At 31.2% G+C, this 22,105-nt stretch overlaps 1 protein-coding gene across 1 annotated transcript in view; it reads right to left on the reverse strand.

Annotated features, from left to right (window-relative positions):
• The window catches only part of Smp_094190 (serine/threonine kinase), a gene marked incomplete at both ends in the record, with an annotated part of 45,820 nt that overhangs the window by 11,950 nt on the left and 11,765 nt on the right, over window positions 1-22,105 (reverse strand). Inside the window, one exon of the mRNA XM_018789819.1 lies at window positions 6,798-7,066. Coding sequence (XP_018655224.1) covers window positions 6,798-7,066 — 269 coding nt within the window. The remainder of the gene's footprint in view (window positions 1-6,797; window positions 7,067-22,105) is intronic.

The raw sequence follows: 22,105 nt of genomic DNA on the forward strand, positions 1-22,105 counted from the left end.
CCACTGCTAGTCACTATCCATCTTTGCTTACCATGCTTGTGAATTTAGGCAATATCGAGGCAATACGCACAGTATGCACATATGCCAATTAGAGACTGACCAGTTGCAGTCCTAAACATCAATGGGAAGATTCAAACAAATAATACTAAGTGAAAATACATAATAATTTAATAATACATTGAAAATATTATTATTTAATTATTACATTTCAATAGCTAAAGGAATATGAATTTTAATCTAAACATCAATTAAATAAACATAAAAGTTAATTCATATTTCCAATTATTTTCAAATACTTTATGGAAGACTTATTAAGTGTACAAATTATCTACATCTTAACATTTAAATACACTTAATAATCAATCTAGTTAGAATTATTGTAATTTTATTACGAGTCACATTGATGAACGTCGTTTTTATAGCCTAATGTATAGATGATTGACAGTTTTATTTATGAACTAATTTAATAGTTATTAAGAAGCAATAAGAAAATATACTGAAATTGAAACGTAAAACTATTGTGTGTAGCTTATACAAGGTACTTAAATGAAGATAATAATAAAAAAACTGATTCAGTTGTAGGTCTTTACATAACAAAAGCTGAGTAAAAAAAATACTGCCTTCAAAAATATTTCATTGATGATAAATGTTAATTTTTTTCAAAACAAGTTATATCGACTTTTGCTTCAATTTATACCATAGTTGTTATTTGTTATTTATTTAAACACATAAATATTGGTACAAACGGGCACCTGATATGTATGCGCCACACAAATCTCATTTGATTCGTGTGAGGGCTGTGATACTGCCCGGATGCCCTCTACCGAAGCAGGTGATTTTCTTAGGGGGCTACACCCGGAGCACTTGACCTAAAGGTCTGATCCACAAGGCAGTGGAGCATCGTGAGGAGATGCAGTCCCATGGTAGCCGGAGACCAACTATCGGTTCATTCGCCATTTGTTCCCTCAGGATACTGGAGCCCATGTGCACCATTGGTTTGGAATCAGGGTTTTCCAACTCCCATAGGTGAACTTTCCGTGTCCACCGACCCGGTTAAAGCGCCGGACATCCGGTTTTCGTCCTCTCAATTTCGTAAACAACACTCCGACCCGCCACGAGAAGGCAGTGAGTAGGACATCTCTGACAGAGGCTGTATAGACGTGGCCATATGAGAGCATTTTGAGAGGGAGAGCGGACTCTTCCCACTCTCGGCCGTACCAGGGGATTTGGGGGTTGTAAATGTTTAGGTTTTTGAAGTACAAATTTTATAACGGTAATATGTCAAAACATTATGATTTATGTGACTACATCATAAAGTAGTGTCCTTTTGAAACTGCTTGCCATCATTATTTCGCGAGTAAATTATACAGTAATATCAGCATGTTTAGCTAAACTTGTTGTTCAAGCATATACTCCTTTTTTTCAAGTCTCGGTGCTAAATCGAACCTAAAGATGAAATGGATTATTTAATTTACTCTTAAATCTGGACATTTTGTAGCCTCGCACTTAAAAATTGTCAAATTCTCTAGTTATTTGTCAGCGTTGCTCATATTATTTGGCTAAATTTGTACCGAATGCATGACTGAAGGTGACGTTTCTTCCTAGTTCTTCGTCTCTGAAGATAAATCTTCGAAACTAGACATCAACTAGGAAATTATTAGAAAAGAGTTAGAGTGAAACGCAGTTTATTAACAGTAGAACAGATATGACCCTTAGTAACGAATGTTAATTCCCTTTCGATTGAGTTACAATTGCTGATGAGAAGAAAAATATTACATTTTTCGTGGATTATGATCTCAGTTTTTTAAACAAATACTGGCAGTTGGGTAATAATTCAAACATCTGATTGAATGGTAACTGGTACAGACGACCTATTGACGGTACTTGACAAAAATATGTTTTTAGTGATGTTGTGTTTTTAGCTGGTACTTTAATTAAGAAGTTTTTATCGACCATATGAACAAGTACTAGTTAACTGGCAGTAGGTGCCGATTATGTTCAGAATAAAAACAAAAGCTTTGGAATTAAATCATTCAGCTTAGAGAACTCACTATTATTAAAAACATTCACCTAATCTACCATTCTCTTTATCAGTGTATAAATATGAGTGTCAAATAAGTGTATGACATTGTCTTCGATTATTTTTCTTAAGAGGCTGTGACATTTATAAGTCATTATTATTGTTATTGTTACCATTATTATTAATGGCTTTATTCAATATTATATTTTGGTACAATATAGGATTCTCGGCACGAGGTATTTCAACAAGTCTTTTTTAGCAAAAAATAAAAATAATGAAAAAAAAGTGAAGAAAATCTGAGTCTGTACAACTTTACAAATTTAAGACATGCTCAAGAATACAGGTTATTGATTAGGTTAACTCTAACAACCTGTTCTTCACAGAGTATATGTACTAGGTAAGGTATTACAGAACTTTCATAGATTTGCTTGCATGCATGGATTTTAATGTATATACGTCTCGTTCTACCAGAAGATATACAAGGAGAAAGATATGAATGATGTGGATGGCTAGTATCTGATAAGATAACACCTGTCAGGAGTTTGCAAGATTTAAGATGTCTGTCCACAACCATATTAATAATGACCTCAAAAGATTCACCATACACCTTGCTAGCTACTTTCAGCACTCTCGGCAGTACGGCAAAGTCTTTTTCTCAAAAGCCCAGGAAAGAATAATTGAGAACAGTAAAGAGTAATAGGTAATATGCGTGAATTTACAAATTGTAAGAGTAAATATCGAGTAATCACAAAAGCATGCAGTCTCTTTATGTAGTAAGCCAAACGGTAAACGTTTTTCGATAACAGTAAAACACGAGAAGGCCAAGAGAGACCAGAGGAAAAAGTAACACCAAGATAATTCACCTTCGACACTATGTTGATCAAGGAGTCTCCAATGACACAAGCATTATGGGATCTCAAAATAGTGTGTGGGTGCTGTTCATGTTTCAGGCTAAATTTAACACCTTGACATTTAGATTAATTAAGAGACCATTACCAGCAGACCACCATTTAATACGAGACAAAAACCCATTCATTTCTGTGGTATATAACGAGGTGGAAATCGGCATACATACAGAGAGGTCGTCCGCATATTTCACAAAAGTGTTTTCTGTGGAAGATGGCAGATCATACAGAAAAAAGAGAAAAGAAGAGGTGGAAGAACAGCTCCGTGTGGCACACCTTCATTTGACAGGAGAGACGTTGAACACTTTCCTCCAAACGCAGTGTACTGTTCTCTTCCAGAAAGGTAGGAACATAGCCAATTGGTTATCCAGCTGTCAGTGTTGATGCTGATCAGCTTGTTAAGTAAGAGGTGTCTTGGAATAGAATCAAAAGCAGAAGTAAAGTTCAGGAAAGCGCATCTAACATACTTCTTACCCTTTTCCAACCCGAACACTATATTGTGATGCAGAGCAGAAACGGCATCTAATGTGCTTCTTTTGCATTTGTAAGCAAACTGATATGGATCACAGTGCTCTTTTATTGCAGGTTGAAATGGGAGTATCAATAATTTTTCCATTATTTTGAGGAAAGGCGAAGTTATTGCTATGGGTGTAAATTTCACATTTTTATCACCAGATACTTTCTTTGGTATAGGGATTATCTTTATCTTTCTCCACATTTTCGGTATGAGATTAGTTGAGAAAGATCTGTTAAAGATATTCATGAGTGGATAACATAGAACATCATCACATTTTTAAAAAAGAGGTTCGGAATACCATCAGATCCTAAACATTAGGATGAATTTAGTGACTGGAGACATTTTTGGACATCATTTTTAGTGAAACTAGGAACACAATTATTCTTCAAACCTCCGGATATAGGGAGCATGACATTAGATGACTGACATACGAAAGGATTATTTAAGTCACAAACATTCAGCTGGTTATCGCTTCTAATCTGCCTGTCACCTGTAAGTTCTCTCAAGAGTTTCCACAAGATAGGAGTTTCTGAGTATACACAGAGTTGAGACGTCTAATCTGTAGGTTTGTTAGACCGTTTAGCCTACAAACTTCGATAGTTTTTCTCCTTATACATTCTTTCTTTTACCCTCCGTAGTCGTTTTAATTTTGGAGATTTAAGTCGATGGAAACATAAAAAACGGTTTCAGTGGGACAAGTATCAAAACATAATTTAAGATAACAGGTGATAACATCAGTGGTGCTTTCCAGTGAGTCAACTGTAAATAGTTCCCAGTTAGTAATACGAAACATGTTTTTTCAGATTTTGTATATTTTCTTTTGATTAATTCCTATATATGACTTTTTTGGTCTATTGTAAGGGTGTACTCTTTCCATTTTTTCATATATTTTAGATAGAACACGAATCATACAGTGATCCGAGCTGGACAATGAAGCGCGTTTACGAGTCACATATGTATCCACATCATTAATGAAAATGAAGTCTAAATGAGCATCCAAACAAGTAGGAAAATTTACTACATTTTTGTGACCTAGTGATGTAAGGAAGCTATAGTAAATGAATTAAAATCACCACCTAAAATTGAAAGTGAACTATTGAAGGCAGTAACGGCGAATTCAGTAAATTCATCAGAGAATACAGATAGCCCAGATGATGTGCAGTCTGGAGTTATGTAGATGTTGGTAACAAAAATATTTGTATTTATTCAGGTGTTTTGGACGGCACCTCAAGGTTAGACAGTCGATAAAGTCATTTGAAAACTTGAAACAAGCAAAAGTAGGTCGACACCAGTTACACCGCCCCACACACCACTTTTTATTGCTTGACCGATCCTGATGATAGATATTGAAATCACCTAGTGATACTAAGCTATCATCCTGTAAGTCAGTTAACCAAGATTCTTGAACTGTGATCACATCACAATTACGATACATGTTTTGACTTGGTAGGAATTAAAGATAGTTCACCTTGTTAATTAGTGATCGGCAGTTAAAATTTAGCAGCTCGGAAATCGACATTTGAATAATGTTCATTCTCTTTAATGCATATTGCCAACCACCACGATATCTCTTATTGTACCTTTTTGTAATTTTTGCAGCAAAAGGATATAAGATTTTTATAAACGCTCCTGTATAGGTTATGCGATTAATAGATATGATGTGTTAAAACAAAATAAAAAGACAGACTTGTTAAAATATTTAGATGGCAGAAACAGGTAGCCCAGATATTCAAGCGGGTCACTTATTTGAGGTAATACGACGGGAATGTTTAGAAATATTTTGATATTCCGACAATTAGGCTGACTACATTTGCTTCAATTGTGAAAATATTTTATAGAATAAGACTGAACATCCTTGATAAACATAAATGGATCCAGTTAGTATTGTTTGTTTGAATCTTCCCATTGATGTTTAGGACTGCAACTGGTCAGTCTCTAATTGGCATATGTGCATACTGTGCGTATTGCCTCGATATTGCCTAAATTCACAAGCATGGTAAGCAAAGATGGATAGTGACTAGCAGTGGAATCCAGTTTGATGCGCGTTTCGTTCTATTTGTGACTCTTCAGCTGGACGTACCTGCATCTCAGAGTTGATGTTCACTCTGTGACTCGAACCCAGTACCCTCGCTTCAAACGCCATCGCGTTATCCACTCGGTCACTGAGTCCTGATAGCCACTTACTTGTGCGATGGGGCGAAGTTGAAATTCACTTAGTATTGTTTGAATCTTCCCAATGATGTTTTAGGACTGCAACTGGTCAGTCTCTAATTGGCATATGTGCATACTGTGCGTATTGCCAGGATCCAGGATTTATTTTTATTTTAACAAATATATGACACAAACTCAAATCAACTTGATTAGAATTTGATGAGACTAAATGAGTTATGAAAAAACATTAAATTTGCTAACCAAGATGATTACATTCAGTTTAAACAACTATAAATTGAAATAATTTAAAACCAGTATTTTTCACGAATAAAGATATGCCTTGCTGACCAGTGCAAATTTCCAAGAAAACCACATCCACTGATTTCAGTTGATCAACCTCAACTACCTAGATGACTCTCTTAAGCTTTTATTTGTCTCATAATCTGTTATTCAAAGGTTGTAGATGAAGGATGATCAAAAAGCAGTTATACAACAAATAATTTAAATAACGAACTAATCCTAGCTAGATCACCATCTGGAGGGCCTGAACGTCCATTTCGTTCTAGTACAGGATTCTCTAGAGGTCAACATCCACGAACTCGCATCTGAGAAAAGAACCTAGGACCATCGGTCTCGCGCTCGAATGATTAGTCTTTAAACCATTGATCCGGCATCCATCGGCTGAATATTCGAAGTACTAAAATAGATTTCTCGTTAAACCAGCTCAAGGATGTTGAAATCCATGGAACAGATATCAGCATATTAAAGTTTTACTAAATGGTCATTTTGAGTTGCAAACACTTGAAAATTCATGTGAATAAGTCTAGTGAGTTATAAAAGCTATCAATATTGAAAATAATATCAAAAAACTACTAATTCAAGGATTCTGATTAAACGAGGATAAATTCGGAAGTGTACAAAACTCAAAAGTGTAGAGATGATTCACGCCGAAAATTTTAATGTTTGGTCATTTTTGTGAGGTAAACATGATTTTCGACAAAATGAGGTACTAAATTCTATAGATTTTTTAGAACGTTTTGAAGGGTAAAATAAATAGATTTTAGACCAAACTATGACTGAGGTCCTAGCAAAACATTTGTAGTTAAATAATCCGAATACTTAAGTTATACATTTCTGTTGACCTGCCAATAAAAATTGTTATCTCATTCTTTTCATATATATATATATCAGTTAAATAACTTACTAAATGATCAAGAGCCGAAAGTATTTGTGAAGAATAGTTTCTCGATGTTTTTTCATCCAATCGACCAGAACGTTTTAAATATGAATTAAGTTCACCTTTAGGCGCATATTCCATAACTAAATGCCAACGTTGTAATACCTCATGTGCTTCATATGCACGAATTATATGTGGATGATGTAAACGTTCCATGTTTGTTAGTTCTTGAGAAAGTAGGCGTCGAGTTTTCTCATCAAATTTAGTTCTGTCAATGACTTTGACTGCAACCTCGACTAGTTAACAAAAGTGGGATAAAAAGAAACGGTAACTGTAGTAAAGGCAAAAATGTATTTCATAATGAAAAAATGGACCATTTCACCAAACAATATGGTGTTTAGGAATTTCTAAATGAATTTGTTTCTACTTTTCAATAATAATGACTAGGTCAGAGAATTAATTTTCGAAATTTGAGTAAGAATCAATGATTAGTGGTGTTTATCTCTATCGGGTGTGAGGTACGTACTCATCGAATATAATAAAACACGACGAGTTAGTATCTCAGGTTGATTGATGATAGATATATCAACACCTGGATGTGGTCCCAGGAGTTTAAATGTTAGGTTTTTGCCTCAAGAACTGAAAGTTCCAGGTTCGATCTAAGGTGGAGTCATAGATGTGCACTGTCGAAGGGTCCCATACTAAGGTGATACATCTATTCATAGCTCGCTAGTTTTCAGTACTTGTTTAACCTACGTTGTTTTGTGATCTCAAAAACATTAATAAAATATTCGGCTTGTTCTTCGTTTTAATAAGTCTCTGATCATACACTTGATTTGGTACATAATGTCTCCTAGTTAGAAGCACTTTTTTGAATATTTGTAGGATGTAATACAGTTATCATCTATGGCAGTTAATAGTTACATAACATAGCAGACTGGCAGAAGGTAGAAGTGTGAAGCATTGGACTTCATCTCAGCTGTTTAAATGTAAAGGTGTGTTATAAAAACTAAATATGTTAAGTTTGACTCTTCTCGGGCCTGTAAATTCACACCATTGAGGACTCTTGTAATAGGACAAGACAACTACTCAGCGCCTCTTGGTACTGCTAGTCAGGTCATAATGCTGATTTCAAACTTTGAAATTTATTCGGCAGTAATTCTATGTATGATTACTTTTATTCTGCTCACTGACCAAGTCATTTCAAATTAGAATCATTTAGGAAGTACTTTTGAGATGAAGTTTGAAAATTTACATATTGAAAACTAGACGAGCTACAGTATTTTATCAGTAGTTGGTTGTAACCTGTATCCACGTTCAATTTAGTGGTTTGAATAAAAATGCAAAGGAATCAGAGGTATACAACAAACACAACTCTATAGAGATCAGAAATTCAGAATTTGTATAAGCTATTCGATGGTCATCAGCAACCCTATATTACGATTAACTTTTTTAAGCCGAATTATTAGTGAGATACTGTGCTATGTATATAATTCGCATAAATAGCATATACTACCTTCGTCTTGTGTAAAACCTATCGTTAGAAAAGAGGGGTTTAAGTGTGTAATAATCCATGGCTTGTAGTATTCTACTGGTCAAGAAGAATCTGCATTAGATTTAAAATGACTTGACTAGAAGTATTGATGTAACCACAAACCATTTGTCAAATGATGGTCGCAGTTATTTTAAAGTCTAAAACTTAATTTGGAATCAAGAGTTTTGAACAATCAAATTATTTGGAGTACTAGTTCTCTTCTGTAACTTCTAACAATTTTTTCAATAAACAGTGAATAATATATTATCACGATTAACGTTTTCTACGTGCAAACAGGAAGATTGGGTGGTTTATTGTTTGGTGACTTGTAAAGTCGGACGAACTGAGTCTATTAACCGTGAAATGCTAACTTTGTAAATGTATTTTAACCTAAATTTCCTAGCCAAATAATTTAATATCTTTTTTTTCAGTTACAGAGACAAGAATACTAGTTTAAGTTACAAACGAAACACTGGTTTGTCGAACGAATTTCCACTGGTAAGGTGCCACTTAACAGATTTTTACTACTATAAAATATTCGTATGTGCTTTTACGCTTATGAGAGTGGTGTAGTTAGGACTGTTAGATAAACGTCACAACTACATTTCTTAAATAGGATACACAAGTTAACATTTTTTCCAAAAACTAGACAAACATTAAGGTACCTAATAAGGACATGCTTAGCATTTGATGTCCGTAAAAAACTAACAGTTTATGAAACTTAATTGACCATATTTGTTCAAATGCCGTTTATGAATTGTGGGTGGTCGATAAGATTAGATGTTATCATAAAATTATTCTTAGCTTATGTTGTTTTTTGTTTCATTGGAGTGTAGCCATAATTAGCTACGGTAATTTTCTATCAAGATGTTCATTTTAAGTGCGTTTAGCTGAAACAAAACAAAAAACCGACATTTGCAAGTTTAAAAATTTTATTGAAAAATATGTAAAGTTTAAGCAAATACCATTTAGACTTAATCTGATATCTACAACTATTGAGGTAACAGCTGCGTTAGAAACATTTCTGCTATATTTGTTATCTAAACAAATAAAAGTTTGTGTCATAGAGCTTCGTGAAATGGCTCTAGTTTGTTAAGTATGCCAAAAAAATCAATAGATAAAAAAGAGGGTAATGAAATTATTGATTAAAATCTAACATTTGATTAAAATGGTATTTTTGAAGTTTTGTTTCTGATGTCACTTACTTAAATGTCATCAGTTCACTAGCACTCACTTTTAATAATGAGGCTAAGAGTAGCAATCCTTGTTGGACACAAGAATGGATGTGAGAAATCAGCATTTCAAAATGGAAAATATCTAGGTCGCAAATGTATTAACATTAGTCGTTATTGGATAGACTGAACAAGGTTCATAGAAATAGGGGTATTATTGAAAAATTAAATACGTCTACTTAGTGTAGTTATATGGAAAGCTAATAATGTACGATCATTTCAACTAGTTATAACCTTTTAGCTAGACTATTAGCTTAATTTATGTATCATTCAAACGAGAATCAACTTATGCCATTAATAAAAACATTCCTGAATATGGTTAGGCCAAATTCAGAAAAATAAACTCAATCCAATTGGATAAATTGGTTGAATGAAGAGACATAAATTTCGCACAGTGAAATTTTAAGACATAAAAGCATGTGAAAAGAACAACATTATGACATTCAGTATGTAATAAACTAAAAAATGCTCCAAATAAAAATAAACAAGACACTATCACTTGGAAAACTTAGTAGAATAAAATAACTCTTCGTACAACATTTATTATTGTTATTTAAGTATGCCATTGATGATTGATAGTTATTGTTTGTTTAAACATCACTGTTTTCACATCTTTAATAATGTTTAGATAGATAGATTTATGTAGTAAATGTACTGAGAAATATTTTCACAAGCGTTTATTAACCTAATAATATGAATGATGAGCAGTTATGTCATAAAAAAACTTTTTCAACTAACTTTTCTTTTGTGAATTCATTGTCTGTCTGTGAATATCTTCTTTATTTTATAAGGTAACATTTATTTTACATTTAACTATTTTTCGAATTGTTGATTTAAAAAGTTAAAATTGAAGAATTTTCTTTTCAGGAAACGTAACCATTTTTCACATGATCTTACTTTAACTATTTAGATGAATATGTCAAAACAAAGAGACGTTTTACTGAGTTGATTGAGAACATTTTCCCTTTGATTGGTTACTAGAAAATCTTAAAATGAAGTGATATGATAAAATTCCAAACTTGGTCATTTTGATACTGTCCGGTTTTATATTCATTAAAAAAAGTAGTTGCTTGATTCCGAGAAGTGTAAAAACTTTTGTTTATAAAATTTAGTTTCTATATTTGAGTTTTCAATTTATTGCCTTAAATAATAATGAATATGTTCGACGATTCGATGTGATCAACAGAAAGCTTAGGACATAATTTTACTTCATTTACTTGCATTCATCAATAGGACAAGCCTGAAACATTGAGGAAGTTTACTCTGTTTTATTGAGCAAAACATATTACACAATTTCATGGGGATATTATTCTGAGTCATTCTGTATCTCAAGTGGCTATCACAGACTAAATCTATGATAGTAAACGTTATAGTGTAAAAAACATTTTGTTATCAGTATTGAGTTATGGGGATCGTTGATTATTTATTGAAATCGTGAACTGATCATCGTCAGACCAACTTTAATCGGTTCGTGATCTCAATGAGACATTTTATTGTTTAATACTCACTTTTATTCTAATCCGATGTGTTGCAACCAGCCACATAATATTGACTACAATGGCTAAAGCTAATAAATCGTTCATAGTTTTTGAACACATAGTAAAGTAGCAGTACTAATTTAGAATTCTAAGGATAATAAGAGTTTGAGAGTAATAATCTCATTTAGAAAATTAATTCGTTCATGTATAAAATTTGAAGTCAAAATCAAAGATTTCCATTTATAAGTTTAGATGATTATTTTTATACTTTCATTACTCATTAGTAAAATACCATTATTCAAATAACATATATCATAACTGTACTGTACAGTACTGAATAATCTACTGTCACCAAACATAAACGAACAGTGAATCGTATTTAATAACCTTATTTATTGAAACAATTTGAAAATGAATAAATCATATTTCTACTTTAACATTATTCTTCTCCTTTAAATTATAGAAATTGAACCCTCATGAAATATGACTAACATTAGATTGTCTTTTTTATACTAGTGAGCTATACGTTATTTATTAGATATATTCACAAAAAGTATTTGTCTAAAATGCTTCTGCATAAGGTTTAATTAACAACTGAGGTCAACTATAAAAACAATACTTCAGTAAATAAAAATTAATGTAATTATGGATAGTAAACTACTTGATTATTAAACAATATGCAAATATCACTGATCAAAGAGTAGAAATAGCTTCATTCTGCTGTATTCCGTTGACATTACACAAAAATCCTATGCCAAATTTATACAGACATAGAAGAATTCAGTCTTTTAAAAGCCAGATACAGTTTATATAGATAAGCAGTTATTATACATATATATATATATGCAATTAGTAATCTCTATTTAGATGATCTGTCATTATGAACGTAAACATATTTATATGACGGGACAAACGTGTAACTGTATCGTGAGTCAGTTCAACTTGAATTTTGAATCAGTGATTCAAAATTTAAGAAGTTTTTGATTTTGAACCCCTATGAAGATGTTGAGTACATATTAGTAAAGAAGTGAATTAGATAATATGACGTTTATTCAATATATACTAACATTAAACGTTCGTCCAGGTATGAAGGACAGTTCATGTAAGAGATCATAGAATTTATCAGAAATTCTTAATCTCTCAATGTTTTTTATCAATCATGTTTAATTTGCATCCTAAAAATGTAGTGGATATGTAGAATCAAGTAAATATTCTTAGTCACATAGTTATCAATGTAAAATAAAACTTCTGGTATTCACAATATGATAACAAATTATTTCAATTTTGAAATCTGTCGTTTGATAACTTTAAATATAAAGTCCCAATCAAAATAATTTAGTGGCAAATGACGAAATTTCGTTACTTTGTAATGTCGACAGTGAAATATCTTTGGTTTTATGCATTGCACAAATGTACTTTTAATATATGATGATAATTATGTAAAAACACATCCACTTCAATGGAATCTAGACGGTTTCGCCTCAGAATTTAAAACAAATTCGCTTTGATTATATTGGTGGTAAATTTCTTTTAATTATCTTAATAAACTGTGTGATTATTATGTAATTAGTAATTTGACTAATGACTTACAGTCTAAACATTAATATACTTCTGATAATCAATATTTAAAATGAAACGTTGAATAAATTATTTTAACTCTTTTAAATGAAAACGTCAGATAGTTACTTAAAGAATGTAACGACGGCAACAACAAAATATAGATTAGTTTATTTTTTAGATGGAAAGATTCACTCAGAATCATAAAAGTATGATTTTGTTAGCCATAGTATTTGTAAAATATGATTTTGAATTACTTAATGCTAAAACAGACTATTTGTTCAGTAAGCACCGGTGTCCTGTCTGTCTATTAATAAGAATTTTTATAAAATTGTATTAAGTAAACAATAGTTCTTATTAATATTGAGATTTTTTAATAAATTGATTCTTTATCTACTTCTACACTAGTTTGAAAGAATTCTTCAGCTGATATACCATTCTAGCATATTAACAAAGACTATTTTGAAATTTGAAAAATTTCTACAAGTCACTTGATTAAAAGAAAGAGTTGTAATGTATTCTAAAAGTATGACGGAGTAAACTTAATTCATTGAATGGTGTATGCTTTTTATTCAAAAATCTGTTTGGCATGTGGAAAAAATCAGAAAACTGAATGTTATTAATGCCTTTCACTTTTTATTAACTATGGCTCATTTGCATACCCTACTTCATCTTTATCCTTTACTAACTAACTGGCTTGATCATTATTAATAGATCAAATATTATAGTATTAATATAACTATAACTAAAGTGAAGCTTCTTAAAAATCGGATGAACAAACTTATTGTTCACTGATACATATCTTTTTCTAATATACACAACTGGAATACCTAATAATTCTGTACATAAAAATACATCGATTGACAGGGCTAAAAAGCGGTACTTTATTTCAAAATTTGTTCCTAAAATATACCATGCACATTTTGACCAGGTTCAGTAGCAAATGGGTTAATGCACATAAACATACATATTTATGCTGATAAGAAATAGTAATGGCTTTAGAAATGTTCACACTCATCTGTACATAACTTTTTTTAGCTGGTGATTGTTGCAGGAAACTAGAATTTTGTTTAGTAATGTAGCTCAGAGAACACGTTTCTTTCTATTTAATACTCATTAGATTGATGGATGTGGATTACAATGTTAGTGCTTATATTAGGACTAGGAACTTCGCCTTCAAACACGAACACGTTATCCACTAACATGAATCTGTCGAACAAGTCCCACATATAGCATCCTATTTTCTGGTGATGGTTACAGTTTAACTTTATCAAAGTTTTTGACTGCGTGATAGCATCAAGGTAACCCTCTTAGGAATGTGTATATGTCAACTGAGCTTGATCACATACAGGTTTTAGTATTAACAATGTGAAAATACAATCACGTGTAATTATTAATAATTGTTGTTTTGGTTTGAATTTACTTTAGTCTTGTTTACGAGACTACTAAAAAAGTTAATAAATTTAGAAATCAGTAAAATGTAAACGTGATGAATCTGTTTTATTATTACTTATTTCATAATCACAACCACCAATCTCAATTTACCGAACCTTTTTGTTTGGACTCTTTCTCACAAAAGAAAACCCTAACCAAATGAGACACAAACAAGAGCATGTGATTTACAGAAAAAGAAACTGATGAAACATTTTTATTATCACTAATAATCCCTACAGAAGAAACTAGTATTTATTAACCGGCGAGACTATAATTTATGGATGAACCAATCAGATTAAAGATGGTAGGTCTTGGATTTCCAAGCGAAATTCATTCATTCATATGGCTAAATAGCATTTTTACATTAAAGTCGATGTCGTTTGATGATGAAAACGCTGACTCCAATTTTCAACCCTGCAGTTCAAATGTAAATCCTAATCCTAATTTACAAACCTCATTTAACGCTTTTAAGTAGGTGGAAATCTTCAAGTTCAATCAAGTATTGCTCAAAAGTCGTCCATACATTCTGGTCTAATAGAATAATGTATTCTTCTAGGTTTTTCATGCTAATATTTGTATAATGCGGTGTTTTCTAAAATTTTATAATGGTTAGGATCATGATTACTGTTAGTCTTTGTAATATTTCTAATTTATACCACTAATTACTTGATTCTAAGTAAGTTGATCGACAGTTTCCTACTAAAAAATCAGAGTGAAAAATTCAAAATATTTTTGTTTACAGTTTTGTAAGTTTAATAGCAACTACCCCAAATGTTTAAGGAAAGTGATTTGGGACACCGTAAAATAATTAGTTAAAGGTCTAATGGAAAGTGGGGAATATTAATTACTGTTAATATGATCGATATAATTTTCTTATGTAACAGAGATATGAATGCAGAAGGTCTACTACTAAGTGGCAGTAATGCTTATTGTGTGCCTAGTGGGTCAGGAAACAATTGAGTTGGCCTATTCAGTAACCATGTAAGTGGGTTCATTTACTAAATTCCAAAGATCTACCATTAGATAGCTGTAATGAAAGCACCTGGACTAAAAACATGTGCCCATTTACATGCTGAGCAAAGAACTAAAAACTGAAAAAAAGAGAAACTTAAACCAGATATACTGAGTAGTTTATCAGATATAGCGCGACTAGTAGTATTTACAAACCTGAAATATTTTCCGTTTCGAAGGTGTTATTTAAGAGCTTTAAATATAAGGAAGAAACTTCAATAGAAGGTCTGACTGAACTCCTGAACCTATGTCTAAGCTCAAAGCAGGTACGGTAAGATTCATTTTCTTCGTTTGTACAAATCGGTTTGCAAATATGACTTGAAAATGTGTTAAATAGTCAGCTACCACAGACAATGAAAATTTCCTTATAACTCATTACCAAGCATGTTTCAACTTAACTGATCAAAGGATAAATAGACGTTTTGATCATAAAGTTTTCTGTTAACGACAAATTTTGTATCAAGAAATCCATCTATGTAAGTCAAAATTACAGTTTCTTTTCCTGGAAATTAAGACATCATATGTTGTTCTTTATTTTAATAAATTCGATTATAAGTCTGTTTATGAAATTGTCGATTTTACGCTATATTCTTATCAGTTCCGAAACTAAAACATTTCAGTCTAATAAACATTTTCACTAATTAATCGATAGAAATATTTTGACGGAAATCATTGATGAAAAACGTGATACATTTAGGCACGAAATATAACTGTAATCTCCGTTTATCCTTTTCTTGTGTTTTCATTAATGCTGAATTATTACAGAATGTATGTAGATGTGTAGAACTCTCAAGTGGTAGATTATATTGTCAAGTGAAGTGAATTTTCATTCCCATTCCTAATGAATTGCAACTTAATTAGTTATTTCTTTTTATTTACATTGGTGATGGTCAGAACACGGACAAATTGTTAATAGTGTGAAACATTTTAACTGAATACTGGTCTTAAGTCTTATACGAAAGAGAAATGGTCTAGATTGAGACTGACCTGTATGTTAATAATTTAAAGATCAACAGCATGTGAAGCCTTAGAGAATCGACTTACTCCAAACGAGATAAGAATAGACTAAACAAACACTGTAAGATGGAAGCCTGTAAGCAGAGACAAGCGGAAGCTCGAAGTTAAACTATATTGATATATGACATTAATTAGGAATAATATATTTGCAAAATCTCAGCGAATGAATTTGAAGTACATTTTGATGTTTGATTACACTTCATTGAAAAAGCTTGGACCAGATTGCCAGGTGAAACGTTGGATTTACTTCGAATTCATTCGCTGAGATTTTACAAATATATTATTCCTATTTAATATCTTACATCAACTCGGCGCCAACATACTGTGGAACTATTCGCTCTAATTTAGACGAAAGTTCTTATATATTGACATATGTATGCAAGTATTATGTTAAAACTAAGTGGTTTAACCATTAGCTATCTTTAATAAACAAGCTATTTGTTGTTTTGTCAGTCAGCAAGAAATCATAGCACTAACCCGAAGGCAAAACTGATGTAAATAACAACAAGAAACAAGTGAGGATGATTCATCAACGATAAAATTTATACATAATTGTGGTCAACAGATTGTGAAAATTATGCTAATAAGATTTGTGCACACTGTATAAGCGTTTACTTACTGAATATATGTGTATACTACATTTTCAAGTATATGTACGTGTCATATAAATAAAATAACTAGAAAAAAGTCATAACTAACTTAACAGACGAGTAGTTATTATCAAAATACTTGTAATTAAATTTTGGAAAGTAATGTTGTACAACAATCAATGGATTTGTTTTCGATTTGGCATTGATCATCTGTCTAATTTAGATTCATCTGGTCTTAAAACTAACGACGGTTTACAGTAGCTAGATTATGCTTCATATCCAAATTCATGATATTTTGGCTTGGAAGGTCTAGGAAGTACTGTATGTTTAATTAATCAAGCACATCAAATAGTTATTATTGTGTTGATCTAAAAATATTTTCTGTAAAGAAATACTAGTATTCAAAAACAAAAAATATTTTTAACAGTTGAATTCATGAGTCAATCTAAGCTAGACCACCACTGAAGACGTGGAGGCACTGGACGGCCGTTTTCAGTAGTGACCTACCTTAGATTGACTCATGAATTCGACTGTTAAAAATTACTGCAATCTCCCCGAATCCTTATTCTGATGACAAAAAAAAAATACTATCTAAACTATTTATTTCATTAGTAATCACTTGAATGTGATTAATTATAAATTTAGTTTGTGAAAATTTAGTACCTCAATTGAACGTAAAATATAACGTTGAAACGTCTTTACAACATTATATGTTTGTTAATTGTATTCAAGTTATTCTGTTTTTGCATGGCATTTCTAGTTAGCCCGTGGACGTTATTAAAAAACGATATGGCATTTGGCTTCTGTAGATTTTCGACCACGGAAACGATGGTAAATTTTAATAACAGAGATGGGCCTGAGCAGAATTTTAAACCGAACTTGAGATTTTAGCGGTTTTAGGTATAACGGATAATTTATTGTACATATTGAACAAACTCACAAATTATATATTTTTTAACATGGTAAATGAACCTTTCTAGGCCATTCATTGGTTCTTATACCTAGACGTCGAATAATATTCAACAAAGAAATGTATACATATAGCTCCAAAAGATCGTCTTTCAGAGTCTTTATAAGGTCGTGAATCAAATATTTTTATTGTAGGCTTCTCTGCAAAAGTCGACAAAATATCGTTATCGTACAAAAAATCCAATTATATTCGTATTTTCCAAGGTAAATGTATCCTTCACAGTCAGCCATGTGTACAATAGTTTGTGGTAGCACATATTTCTCAATTACAGTTACATGATAATCTTAAGGTTAAAATTAAAATGAGAGCAAAATATCTCCAATGTGCATCGAAACTAAGTATCATTTATTCTCATGTTTCTTCGCTTGTAATGTAAATTATACTTTATTTTTTTTTCTCGAGCACTGATGGAAACACATATTCTTGATCACAAACATTTATGACAGAAGCTATATTTTTCATTAATTACTTAGAATGAGCCAATACCTGAGTAAAACTTTAACATTTAACATCTCAAACTCAATTTACGCACTGTTGTTCAACGATTAAGAAGACACGAATGATAGGTAATCGAAATCTTTGTGCTTTATTTTCATTACGAAATGATTTGCACAATCGTTTATCTATCTATAATTTAGTATATAATTTACTGTAAAGTTAAAGAATTAATACAAATTACGATGTATTTTTCATAACTTTTCATCATTTAATTCAATATTACTTAAATGTGTCAAGAATTAATAGGAAGTAAAATGTTCTACAGTTTAGCTTCAGGCAGACAAAATACTACTTCATTCATATCGAATAAAGTAAATACTTTAGTAACAATTATACATATATATAATCTTTATATTTTTTAAAGATAGATTATGTTCACTAACTTTTGTTTAACACATCTAAGCAACATTCAAGGTTTCTATTATACACCAAAACGGTAGCTTATTAATAAAAACGATGCAATTATCTATGTGTTTTGTAATAGACACGAAAAATGTATTTTCATCACCCCTTGCTCTGGCTTTTGATATCAGTTTGGACTAAATTACAAACAACAAAAGAACTGAGGGAATAGAATATTTTCTAATTTTTAAGCATATTTTGAAGAGCTTTCGATTCAAATGTACCAAAACCCTTAACAGCTTAATAGCTCAACATTTAACTGATAGTAATCGGGTTACCAACGCTTTCAAGTTGTCTAATGAAAAATAACCATTTCACAAAAGAATAAAACAGTGTTACATTTTGCTGAAATAATTGTTATCAGAGAAATTAAATCTAACTCACGCATTCAAAAAGAAATGTTTGTCAATTTATCACTGTTATATTTAACTAAATTCTGGCTACCTCCTACTACTTATTTTTATTATACGTTTACCTAGTTAATTGTGATTTCATTCATTTTAAACATATCCTTCAGTTAGCTTGAGGTTTTTCATGTAGATTTAAATAGTAACCAAATCTTTAAATAAAACATTTTCACATTTAAAATATGTGTTGTCATGTGTCAAGAGAGCCGACTCAGAGTCTGTTTTCAAATTGTCTTCTAATCTATAATTAGTATACTAGTACAGGTTTAATATATTGGTTGGACTCTATTAGGTTGTAATTTATTATGGAAAACCTGATTTACTATATATATATATATATATATATATATATATATATATATATCTTCATTTGATCAAATAACATTCATTCAATATTTGATTTAATGTCAGTCAATCAGCCAAAAATATGTATTTTTGAGTATTTTTTGATAGAAGTTTTCATCTTCACATGAGTAGTGAATACGATATAAAAAAATTTAACGATCACAAAACAATATGTTTTACCAAATACTTCAATAAAGAAACTACATTACTAAAAATATATTTTGATCCTAATTTTAAAATTGATTTGTTCAAGGTAACAATAGTAGTAAATTATTAAAAAAAGCCAATCACTTTACATAACTAGACAAATTAAAAATAGTTTGTCACAGCAATAAACACGTTTCAATTGTTTATCACATATATTCTTATTTTGAAAAATAAATAGCTTAAGAACTTATTTACTCCAAGTGACTATAAATTTCTTTCTGGTAAGATATTTTGCTTTTAGCGCTGGTGTATATCCTCGTGAAAAGATTTGGAGAATGACTTTTAAAGGAAGTGAACATTATTGTGCAGAAACAGGTAGGGATAGGACTTAGTTCCAAGATCACAGTTAGTGAGAGAGAAAGAATGTTTATGAATCTCTAAACGATCTACATCTTTAAGTACCTCAAAATATAAATCAAAGAGATGATTTTTAGTTGAAGAATAGCTAAAATCTGGAGGGCAGATATTTCATTCACAGTTGAGAAATAATTGACCTGGAGCTTTGAGCGGGTTCCCTGTGAAACTGTCTGGTACACTTTCGAAATTTCAGTTTATTCAGAATGCTTTATTCCACACCAATGTCATGTGTATTCATTAAATAGTTAGGTGCCTGAACATAAAACATGTATCTTTCAACAAGACTGTTTTGTAGTTTCGTTTTTGATTATAGGTTGTTATGATTTCAGAACCCATATTTCATTTATTTCAAAAGTGCCCACGAATACGAGATTCTTCCGATATAATCAGAATTTATGTGGACTAAATAAATGAGCGTCTAACTCATGACAATAATTCAATGCTTACAATTCATTTACTATTGAAGTGAGTGAGTAGGAGAAGTCAGAACACTTTATGTCCTAAACAAAGAAGGATTAAATAGATAGTGTCACCAAATGTATGGTGCAGAATAATTAAAAATATCGATTGTAATTATGTTACCAAAAGTCAATATTAACATCTGTAGAAAATTTAAAATAATAATGGGGTGGAAAGTCAAATACACAGGTACGTGAAATTACTATAAAAACAGTTACAAACGTTGCAACAATTCTGTTTTCTGTTGTCGAAAACAGGAATAAATGTTTCACTGTCATGTAAGATATTCTCTTTTCAATTTTAACACTGCTATACCAAATGAGTATTACAAGTAATCGGTTATTCACTATTATATGAATTTTATTTGAAACATTGTATTCACTTATATTACATAATAGGTATTCATGTAATGCTGATAGAGTATTTTCAAAACGTGAATCAAAATAAAAGCATGTGAGGAAAACACATAATCTTACAAACTTGCTAAATGAATTATCGCAAGTAAAACGAATAAGTTTGAAATAACTCCTGTAGGAGTTTTTTTTCAAGAGAATACCCGTTTTATTTGTGTACATTTAGAACAGAATAAAGGTTGTTGAACTAAAATATCGATTTTTCATACACGCAATTTAACTTGATTTTAATGGCTTATTAAAAGAACGAAAATAGTTTAAACGGGTAGTTGAATATTTATCAACTTGAATGTTGATCATTCATTCGATCTAAGGTATCAATATGTACTGATATTTTTTTACAATATTCATGTGACAGAATACTTTGAAGGTATTAACAGTCTACAACATAAATGTAAATAAATTAATTTAACATAACTAGTTTGTTTTGAAAGATAACATCATTAATTCATTACTAGTTCGATAGAACTAGTGATCTCACAGGCTTTTAACTTTCACAAATCATTACAAAATATTTTGATAACAAATAATGACGTAGGAGAGACTACATTTATATATAGATTATGGGTTACTAAAACTGTTGTTTATTTACACCCATTTTTTTAACACCACTGAAAATCGACTAGTTAATCTAAAAATCACATACAAATAACTGTATATTCAGGATAACGTTTTGTATATTCAGTTCGCAAGAAATATTGTTTAATAAGTTTCACTCCAAAAAGCTTGAATAGTAGTTTGCATTGTGACTCTAGTTTGAGTGAAAAACTGAAAATTGACTTATTTTGTTTGATGGATCAATGCTGAATAAATGTTCTAGATCTCCAGGTGCAATGGTTTCATATTTTACTGTTATTCTCAAAAAATTCAGATTAACTCTAAGAGAAGAATAATTTCCACCAATAATTATAAAGACAAAAACAGGAGATCTGGAAAATCTTTCTTCATTTGCTTTGAAACTAATAAACTGAGAATCATGCTGCTAAAAACTTATTATTCGGTCGAACAAACCAGAGTCCAGCTGGTTAATCAAACACACAGGTACTAAACCAACTAATTACCTGTTCAGCGTTAAATCTGCAAAGGATAATATTTGGAAACCTTTATCCATGAAATGTTGCTGAAAGTTTGTAATTCAAGTCGATGCTCTTCGTGGTATTGAATTTCTTGAGCTGGGTAATATAATGGAAGAGCTTTCATTGTTAATCTGAACAAAATTTTTGGTGCTTACATCATGTGAAAGTGAGCACTTTAGTTGCTCCATACGTGTTATATCAGTTTGTAGTGTCTGGTACTGTGTCAAACCTACATGAGTTATTCGCCTTATTTCGCTTCGCTTCTTTTGCTGCGGTTCTCCGACTGTCTGTTCCGATCAGCGACTGTATGGAATATACGTATTAAAAATTCATTCTCGTATTTGACTC

This window comes from Schistosoma mansoni, chromosome W (genome assembly GCF_000237925.1).
Source record: "Schistosoma mansoni strain Puerto Rico chromosome W, complete genome".
NCBI lineage: Eukaryota > Metazoa > Platyhelminthes > Trematoda > Strigeidida > Schistosomatidae > Schistosoma > Schistosoma mansoni.